General features: G+C 37.1%; 1 protein-coding gene across 5 annotated transcripts in view; it reads left to right on the top strand.

Annotated features, from left to right (window-relative positions):
* Nucleotides 1-9,984, top strand: part of NR1H4 (nuclear receptor subfamily 1 group H member 4) — a 63,549-nt gene extending 53,565 nt beyond the window's left edge. Inside the window, exons 8-9 of one of the 5 annotated variants that reach the window (XM_039877991.1) lie at nucleotides 7,147-7,260; nucleotides 8,773-9,984. In XM_039877991.1, coding sequence (XP_039733925.1) covers nucleotides 7,147-7,260; nucleotides 8,773-9,011 — 353 coding nt within the window. In that variant the 3' untranslated portion in view covers nucleotides 9,012-9,984. The remainder of the gene's footprint in view (nucleotides 1-7,146; nucleotides 7,261-8,772) is intronic. The other 4 variants (XM_039877993.1, XM_039877994.1, XM_039877992.1 and 1 more) reach the window with 4 other exon arrangements.
* Nucleotides 9,985-10,382: the final 398 nt, after the last annotated feature.

The raw sequence follows: 10,382 nt of genomic DNA, 5'->3' as shown, positions 1-10,382 counted from the left end.
CTCTCTCCCTCTCTCTCCCTCTCTTCCCCTTTGTCCCTCTCTCTCCCTCCCTCTCCCTTTTGCCTGGCTCCATCAACCTCCTGGCTTCTGAGCTACGTTAGCTACTGCCATTTCCATGATGATTACTGGGGCAGTACCAAGTCCCTTCCCCAGCCTGGCTACGGTGGGGGAAGTCTCTTTTCACTCTGGTTCAGCTGAGAGAAAAAAAACAGACTTGTCCAAAGTAAGTTTATTGGAAAACTAGGAGGAAAATTGTGAATGTTTATATGTGTAATGAATGGATCTGTTAATTATAGTACCAAAAGCTAACAATTATTCAATATCTATTATGTGTCAGGCTCTATCCTAAGTGTTTGTGTGAGTGTGGGTTTTACAAGAAGCAGACACCAAGATGGTGTGTGCAAGAGATTAATTGAGGGAAATGCCTCTGAAAAATAAGTGGAGAGAAAGCAGATGTATTCAAAGAGAGCTCAACACCACCATGCTGATCTGACATCTGTGAAAGGAAAGATGCAAGAAAGGGTTGGGTAGGAAGAACCACAGCCCCATTCTCAGTCTCAGCTAAGCCAACAGGCATAGAATAAATCAAAGCTGCTCACTCGAGGATTCTTCCACTGGGCAGAAATAGGCTAACACTCTACTGGCAAGAATATTTATGAAGCCAAAATTGCAGTAAGTGCTAGATTTTTAAAGACACTGAATGCCACAAAAGTAGTTTTAGTTCTTATATAATGGGGTGCTTCTGTAATATTCTGAGCAGATGTGACATGACCATAGAGGTGCTGTAAAAACAACTTCTTAGCAGCAATGTGAAGGGAAGTTTAGAGAGATTGAAACAAGAAGCAGAGATGAATGCAATAACCACATGAGACATGGTGAGGGTCTTGCAGGTGAAAAATATGTAATCGAAAAGAAAAAATCTTGCACGCGAACATACATTTCAGAACTTGATTCTGAAAATTTCTGAAACTTTCAAAAATTTCCAGCTTGTGACCTGTATAAATAAATATGCATGCCTCCAGTTTATAATAAGATACTTTACCCAAACATCAGCCACATGAAAATTAAAACCATCCAAACTCACAGGCTGCTTAGTATTTTATTGTCTATAATGATTGTTCGATTTATTAATATTTATGAATTTGCTTCCCCAGTAGATTTTCAGAACATTGTCTCTTCCACACACCACATAAAAACCTGATCTTGCAAGATGACCTTTCAGAATAACTTTTCATTCTTATGTAAATATAACACATTCTTATTTTAATTGTACATTTAATTCCACAGTAATATAATATCTCAAAATTATGCTGTTTATGCCTACATGACTCTAAAAAATATAATGTGAAATTTCCTTTCTTGTCCTTCAAATTCATATTCTTTTGTTTGCTATTATTAAATCCCAATTATATGCACAAAGATACTGTCTCCTGAGATACATTTACTTAATGAAGGTTACAGTGTTTATTCATGCTAATTGAGGCCTCAGACATATATCTGACAATCTGTGGTTGAGTTGTTTCTACATAATTCTAATGCATCATTTTTTAAATTACAAATGTAGTATTAATTCCTAATGTAATATTATATAATTTGTATTAAAATAGAAATCATATAATATCATAAAATATGTTAGGACTGAAATAGGCTTACTAATGATGAATGAGTTTATATTTTAACATTAAGGTATTAGCAATAACATCTTACAGACCAAAGTAACTCATTCTGTTAATTTCAATATAAATAACCTCTGGAATTTATAGCATTTTGTGGCCTTTTTTGATCCTCATAAAAGACAGAAATGAAATATTCAATTCAGTGAGAATGATTTTCAGATGACAGTATAACCCATGATTTTGCAATGGTTTGCTTTTACAGGTATCATCTTGTTTTTATTATCAATGGCCTCTGTATGCGAGTGCTACACTCCAATTTTATTGATGGGGAAATGGGCTTAGAGAGGCCAGATGACCTGCCCAAGGTCATTCAGTTAATTAACAGAGTGCCAAGAGATGAACGCAGCTGTTGTTATACTCATAGCCCAGCACTCTTTCTCTGTCACTCGCTAAGATGTATAATACTTGCCCAATATTGGCTGATAGGGAATATAAAGACCAGTAAGATATGGTCCCTGCCCTTTGGTTGAGAGAGAAAGTATAAGCAGCAGCTAGCAATTTGAAATGGCTTTTAAGTTAAATGATAAAATGAATAGATGCAGTGAGTTTAGAGAAAGGAGAAATTCTTCTTATTAATAGAATGATGAAGCCATAGTTTGTTTATAGAGCATAGTAAAGTATACTGTATGTAGTACATTATGTTTGTTTTTCTGCTCTTAATATGTATATGACTTCACTGCTTTAGACTTGGAAACAAATGAAAACAATTATAAGAACTAAATTTTTTAAAGAAGCAGATATAAGCTATCAGTTCTAATACTGTCTTTGAAGGAAAGTTTAGAAATATAAAGAAACAAACAACAGAATATTTATAAGAAAGGTAAATGCTTAAGTTTAAGTTTAGTATTCTTAACACCTCTCTTTTTGCTTTTCAAAGTGGTCATGTGACAATTTTGGCATGGACAAATTTGGGTCTCAAATTGTAGGAAGAAAGTTTTTCGAAATAAGAGGAAGTATTAATGTGATATGAGTTGATTATTCCCATTGGCCCTCAGCTATATTCCCTTAAGCCTTTTATATCTGTCCAGTTTGGGCATTATATATTTATGTATCTGCCTCTTCCGTTAATCTGTCAGCTGCTTGAGGATTGTTCCTCGCACCGTTATAGTGCACAAAATCTGGCAAATTTTATTGAGATGAATCTTGAACTTGACAGTTCAAACCTTGGCAACTCCTAAGAACTGGTGAGATCTAATTTGGCCAGATAACTTTTAGCCACTAGGACTAATGGGAAGTATGTTACTTATTATAAATATTTTCAGTTAAAAGTAGTTATGTTTTGAATTGCTATTTTAACATCAGCTTTTTACTTAAGGCTGACAGTAAGGCACAAATGACCCTGAGTAGAGTTTAGCAGTTGAAATAGAGGTCAGGCTCCAATCTCTCAGCACCACGAGAATATTTCCGTTGTCTTAATGGCATCCTTTCCCCATTCACAAGAAACTATTCACAAGAAACTAGCAAAATGTAATGTTGCCTAATTTAACACACATTTATTAGTCTCCTACCACGTCTCCAGCAGGATGCTAGTTAATAACAGAGATGAATAAGAAGCATCCATAGACTACCCTTTATTGGTCAGGCAGTGTGCCAGGCACTTGGAATACAGCAGTTGGTTCCTGATCTCATAAAATGTATAGGTTATTTCACACTCTAATGGGAAGGAGAGATATGAATTGTGATTGGTACAATGGAATTGAACATAGAAAAGGGAGCAACTTATTCTGCTACACTGTGACAGGGAAAGCTCCAGAGAGAGTGGGTGGGGGATCCTAGCCTAACAAGGATCCTTTGCCTAATATGCACATTTGTATATAAAACATAGATACACACGCACACGCGTGCGCGCGCGCGCGCACACACACACACACACACACACTTTTGCTTATTTTTTGTCCCCAATTAAAACTAGAAAGTTAAATAAAAGACGTTTACATTTAAAATAACACAGCATAGTGTTAATTCTATCAAATGGTTATTCTCAAAATATTTTTGATCATTGAACAATTAATTTATCAATCAAGGACTTTAAAAAAGAAAACATGAAACGGAGCAGTAGTAACATAAATGGTTTTCTACAACTGGACTTTTCCAGAGTGGTCTTTGTGATTAAATTAGAAAATAGCTCCCCCTTGTGACCAAAAATCAGCTAATGTGGCATGAGAACCAAAATGAAGCAAACCTTAAGCCGGTCTCCAGAAAGGAGGAAGCAGGAAAACAGGAAAAGACTGCCCCTTCAGGATGATGTTATTGTTACATTTCTTATGTTAGACATTACTAGTTCATGAACACTTAAAGTAGTGGTCCCCAACCTTTCTGACACCAGGGATCGCTGCTCCTGTGAGAATCTAATGCCTGATGATCAGAGGTGGAGCTGAGGCGGTAAAGCTAGCTAGATCTGAGGAGCGCCTGCAAATACAGATGAAGCTTCACTCGCTCGCCTCCTGCTGTGCGGCTCGGTTCCTAACGGACTGACTGGTATCGGTCCATGGTTCCGGGGGGGTTGGGGACCCCTGACTTAAAATACCCCTTTGTTTATGCTGGAGTGGTTAATTCTGATTATGGACTCTAATTCCAAAAGCAGATTTATATTTGCTCTATCCTTTAGGAAAATTATTTTTCAAAAACTTTTATTCAATTTTTACGTTTTCTCTATATTCCCTTTTGCCTTTATAACTTGCACAAGATGAACGGTCGTGATGTAAATTTTACCTTTTTTCTCCCAAAATTATTGACTGCAATTAGATAGCTAGTGGATGGAGGTGACATCTTTGGAGGGAGAGTGGGGATTTAGAAACACAAAGTAGAAAACTAGGTAGTCAAAGATTATTTCTAAAAATTAAATATGTTCAAATCAGTGGCCTTTAATGTTATCCACAAACCCTCATATACTATTTAAAATAATGGTGCAATCATGAGTTATTATTTTCGGTAAGCACAACTGACGGGTCTAGTCCCCAAATACTGAAGACTGCCACTGTTTTTGAAGGATGCAAAAGGAAATACAGATCTGTGCTTAACTTTAAAACCTAGAAAAATACTGAGGCAAATCCCTGATCAGCCAATTCATATTCATCCTTAGGAAACTGCAGAATGTAAAACCAAACCAAAACAAAAATAAAAACATAGTTTTGTAAACACAAAAGTGCATGAGCTTAATCTAAGATTAGGTGAACTGAGATTAAGATGGAACTAATGTGTTCATCCAATTCTCCCGAATAACAATAATAATAGCTCTTATTATGACATTTGCTCGAACAGTTTTGGAGCATTTACTATGAGTCAGTCGTAGAGCGAAGCACTCTACACGTATTATCTCATATAATACTATTGTTATATTTCACATTTCACAGATGAGGAAACTGAGGCATAAAGAGTTTAAGTAATGTGCCTAAGATCAAGCCATAGGTCAGATTCCAAACTCAGAGCTGGCTCACTACCTCTTAACTACTATGTTCGTTGGAAACCAGGACTGGTGCTCGTAGCTCATACTCCAACCTTCTGCATTTTAAGTTGTATCTAGTTTGGTCACAGGTATTCAGTTCAATCTGTGACAGCTGGATAGAGGGCAGTTTTCCACATGATGTAATCCCCAAGGTGCTCACCAAAGACACTGCTGTTAAGAGAGCCCACTGAGGTCACTTAAACAATAAAGAGTCAAAGAGGAGAAAAGTATGGTATTTTGACTAAAGAGAAGAAATCCAAGGACTTAGTTTGGGACTATTCTTAAGGTTCTTCTAAGGTGAGAATTTAGACTTTCTGATTCTGTGAAGTGTAATATGGGATGTTAATGATACTTTCTAGACTCTGAAATCCAGTTTTATCCCGGTTGGTTCGCCAAAGCTCTATGGCTCTAGGTCTGGTTTAGGATGGACTGGAGCAGTCTACTCTTGTCTGGACCAATCCTGAGAATTCATGCTCATCTTAACTCATCCATAAGTCACATCAGTCTTTTTTTTTTTTTTCTTCTGGTCTCTACATTCCCCAGTCAAAGTTCTTTCGGAGTGGAACCATGCACAGAACAGATACCAAACTAATACCTGTTGAATGAGTGGAGGAAGTGACACAAAAGAATCTTAACTATAAAGAGGAATAAGCTAGATAAATAAGGAGGAGCATATTCCAAGTAGAGAGAATAACATGTACAAAAACTGGGCCACGTGAATCATTTAGGGAACTGCGATGGCTGAATACAGCTGGATTAAAGGCTTTGTGATAAGAAGGTTGTGCAGCTTAGTCACAGCTAAGAGCCAGGACTCCCTGGATCCTGCTAGTTTTGGTTGAATCCAGGTTGTACCTCTCACCAGCTGTGTGTCTTTGGGCAAGTTATATAACCACTCTGCACCTATCTCATGGGGTGTTGGATTAAGTAAGTTATGGCATAAGAAGTCTTTGGAGCCTAATATATAATGAGTACTCAATAAATGTGAACTTCTGCTATTATCACGTGAGTGAGTAGTGGGGTAGTGGGATAGGCAGAGGACAGGTCCTAGAGTTTCTTGTGTAAAAAAGAAAGAACATTTATGCCAAAAGCCATGGAGAGTTTTTGAAGGTTTGTAAGTGGGGAATCAGGGTGTGATTTGAATTTTAGAAAGGTGATTCTGCGATGGGTTCAAAGGGACCAAACTGAAGACAGGAAGACCAGTGACAAGGCAATCGAATTATTCAAAGTGAAAAGAAATAGACTTAAACTAAGTCAATTCCAGGTACTATGCAGAGGAGAGGGAGCCCCAACTGAGACTTAGCAGGTCCAATCACTGGAGTCAGCCCCTGACCAAGTGAGGGAGACGCTGAATCTCAGTTGTCAGGTGGTGCAGTTGGGTGAGTGAGGGCACAATCACGGAGAATGGGCACACTAGGTAAAGGGTGGATTTGGAGGAAGACGAAGAATTTAGTTCTGTGCATGGTGTCTTTAATTTTGGACATGCTGAGTTTGAAGAGAAGAGCTAATCACCACTGCCTAGTAGGCAATGGATAAACAGGTTTGAAACTTCAGAGAGATAGAATTCTGACAAGAACCCTAACCATTATTAAGTGGAGCTGTTTATACTTTTGGGCTCAAGAACAATAATTTTTTTTGGTTGTTTAAGATGCCTATGCCTTGATTATAGATATTATTATTTAAAAGGTTAACAAACCCCATCGAGATAATGGTGAGGGGAGGAGATTCTGTTGGCAATTCAAGAACCTTATCATTTGTTGTCAGAAAGTAGTGACTAAAACAAAGGCACTGCCAACATCAAAGACATACGAACTATTGATTTGGTTATATTTTGAGGATTTTGTTAGCTGACCTTCTTTGCAATGTGCTGCCTTTGGTTGAGACATATACCATATAGTCATTATTTAAATGTGTGCATATGGGTGCAGTTATTAATGTGTGTGTACATGAAATGTGTTTGTAATTTTATACTGTTTAGTCATTCAAAAATTTTACTATGCCTCTGCAATTTTTCAACTTTCCCCATAGGTATCTCTGACGAATATATAACACCGATGTTTAGTTTTTATAAAAGTGTGGCAGAATTGAAAATGACTCAAGAAGAGTATGCTCTGCTTACAGCAATTGTTATCCTCTCTCCGGGTAATTTCAATGTTATATTTTCATTTTTATGCCAATTTTCAATTTTTTCCCAGTCTAATAGTAACGTTTGTTAAAGAAAACCTAGAAAACACAGAAACATAATGTAAAAGTAAAATGTCCTCAAATCCCCCCACTTCAAATTGAACCATGTTAACATTTCAGTGTATTTTTTTATCAGCCTTTTTCCTAAACCTCCTACTCAGTAAGTGCAATCTGAACACCTACTATGCACTAAACATGGTTCTAGATGTTGGAAGATATAGCAGTAAAGAAACAGGCAGGATACAGCTACATGGAATTTATATTCTAATAGAGTGAGAAAGACAATAAATGAAAAAAATATCTTTTCAGGAGGTGGTAAATGCTTCAAAACATATAAAGATGAGAATAGAAGGAAAGAACGTAGCAGTAGAATGGCATTTTAATTAGTGGTCAGGGAAATCTTTTCCACGGGGTTAGTATTTGAGCAGGGACCTGAATGAAATTAGATACTTTTAAACATAATAGAGAACATACTGTCTTTTTTTTTTCCAGTTATAGTTGACAGTCAATAGTATTATAATAGTTTCAGGTGTACAGCACAGTGGTTAGACATTTACATAATTTGTGAAGTGATTCCTCTGATAAGTCTAGTAATTATGTGTGTCACCATATATAATTATTACTATATTATTGACTATGTTCCCTATGCTGTACTTTACATCCTCATGACTATTTTGTAACTGCTGATTTGTACTTCTTAATCTCTTCACCTTTTCACCCAGCCTCCCACTCCCCCTACGTCATCTGGCAACCATCAATTTGAGAACATGCTGTCTTTTTTTCTTTTCTAAGTCTTTGCCCATGTCATGAAAAAATTATACCGGTAAAAGTTGATTGTAGTGCATGTATCATAGCCCACTGTATTGATGACTAATCATTTTCTTAATATTTACCATATATTTGGATATTGAGGATGCTTCCAATTTTTTGTTGTTTTAAACAATGCTGAAATGCATACCTCTGCACATCCTTTTTAAAATACTTTTTTATTAATTACTTGGGAGTAAGTGATGCCACATGCATGATTTATAAAGCATAGTTATGTTAGACTTAAATCATTTGTACACGATATTGAGGCAGAAGGTAGTTGTTACTTTGTTTTACTATAAAAATTATAATTAAAAAACAGAAAAAATTTTGGTAGTACTTACTAAAGTCACACATAGATATACCCTATGACCCAGCAATTCTGTTCCTTAGAACATACCCACCAATCATGCTGTTTATCCACCATATGGGTTAACTTTGGGGTCACCTATTGGGAGGAGAATTTAGGGAGGCTTCTGGGGGGCAGTAAATTTCTATCTCTTGATCTTGTGATTACACGAATATATATGTATGTGTTCAACTTGTCCATTTCAAGTGTACATTTGTAAGTTATACTTTCAAAAGGCTCACATCGCTCTGTGATACCAAATTCATACTTCGGCACCTTTTAATTTTGTCATTTCATTTTACACTTCAAAACAGACAGACAGTACATAAAGGACAGAGAGGCAGTAGAGAAGCTTCAGGAACCACTGCTTGATGTGTTGCAAAAGTTGTGCAAGATTCACCAGCCTGAAAATCCTCAGCATTTTGCCTGTCTCCTGGGCCGCCTGACTGAGTTGCGGACGTTCAATCACCACCATGCCGAGATGCTGATGTCATGGAGAGTGAATGACCACAAGTTTACCCCGCTTCTCTGTGAAGTCTGGGATGTACAGTGACCAGCATCACCGCGGCAGGGTCTGGCTCTCTATTTTCCTCATAATATGAGTCTGATGTGTAACTTTCCTTTATTTCATTTGTACCTGGTTCCACACAAGAATGTTGATGAATATTTATGGAGTAATTATATAACTTCCACAATTGTAAATATGGCGCTAGACAGAATTACTTTCTCTACATCACATTTTTAGACGGCTTCAGGGAATCTTTTATTCTAATTGGCATGCCCTGTTTGCCTAATTAAATTGATCATTACTTCAATTCTTTCTGTTGAAACAGGGAAAAATCTCATTTTGCTCTTCGTCTTACCTTATTGCATATATTTTGTTAAGGAGTTATGTGCAATTTTGGCAATAAACTGAACGCAATCACCACAGGCTTTTTTGGGGGAAAAGAATTAGAAAATTACACAAACTCTTATTTCTTTAAATGATGAATGACATCCTATCGAGCCTGAGGGGGTAATTTATAAAAAGATAAACTCCTATTACTTTTTTCATCCCTGGAGAAACCTTGGTAAATATTCATTCATTTGTAGTAGCCCTATGATCATTTCATTTTCTTTGAAGTTCAAAGAGAATAGCATGCAGAAAAGTTAATGATTCTCACATAAGATATTCCCCCAAGCATATTTAGTCATCTTTTAGGGGGAATCCTTCCCATAGTTAGGGTCCTGAGGCAGCATTTACATAGTATGGGGATAACTCCAGGGATGGGACATTCCTTTTCTCCCTTAAAAGCACTCACTATTGGCTTCAGTGCATATAATTAACCTTTTTTGTTTTGTTTTGTTTTGCTTTTGGAAAACACTCCTTCAGCCTAGTGCACAGCTGTTGTATACTTCCCCCAAAGCAGGAATTGGTTCATTTCCTTCCTTTATTGTTATACTGTTGCATTCTTCTCCCCATATCCTTTGGTGAATACAATAAAACACCTTCTATAAATAATGGGCTTATATCTCCCTTTCTCCTGAAGTCAAAATGGAGCTTGCTTAGCAAGCAGAGTTCGTTTTTTTTTTTTTTGTATTAAAATACTGGGGCAACATTGAAGTCCTAAAATAGCGAGTGGAAAAAGGGGTGAGTTGGGGCTAGCAACAGTTGGATTACATTTGCTACAACAAAAAAAGACTCATGTCTCCACTAAGTGTAAGATTCTTTTGCTAAACTCTATGGAGATATAAAGATGATTAAGACACAGCAGTTGCCTGGAGGGGCTTACCAAGAAGTCCAGAGGAATGTTGTAAGGGCTCAGCTGGGAAAGTCTCACGGAGGAGGTGGCACGTCCCTGGGCTTGGAAGGATGGCCAGGACTTCCATGGGTCAAGGTCAGAAAGAAGGAAATTCAAGGCGAAAGGAACAGCAGAAGCAAAAG

The sequence above is a fragment of the Pteropus medius genome, unplaced genomic scaffold (assembly GCF_902729225.1).
Source record: "Pteropus medius unplaced genomic scaffold, Ma_sr-lr_union100, whole genome shotgun sequence".
NCBI classification, from domain to species: Eukaryota; Metazoa; Chordata; class Mammalia; order Chiroptera; family Pteropodidae; genus Pteropus; species Pteropus medius.
This window is presented reverse-complemented; position numbering and strand designations above follow the sequence as displayed.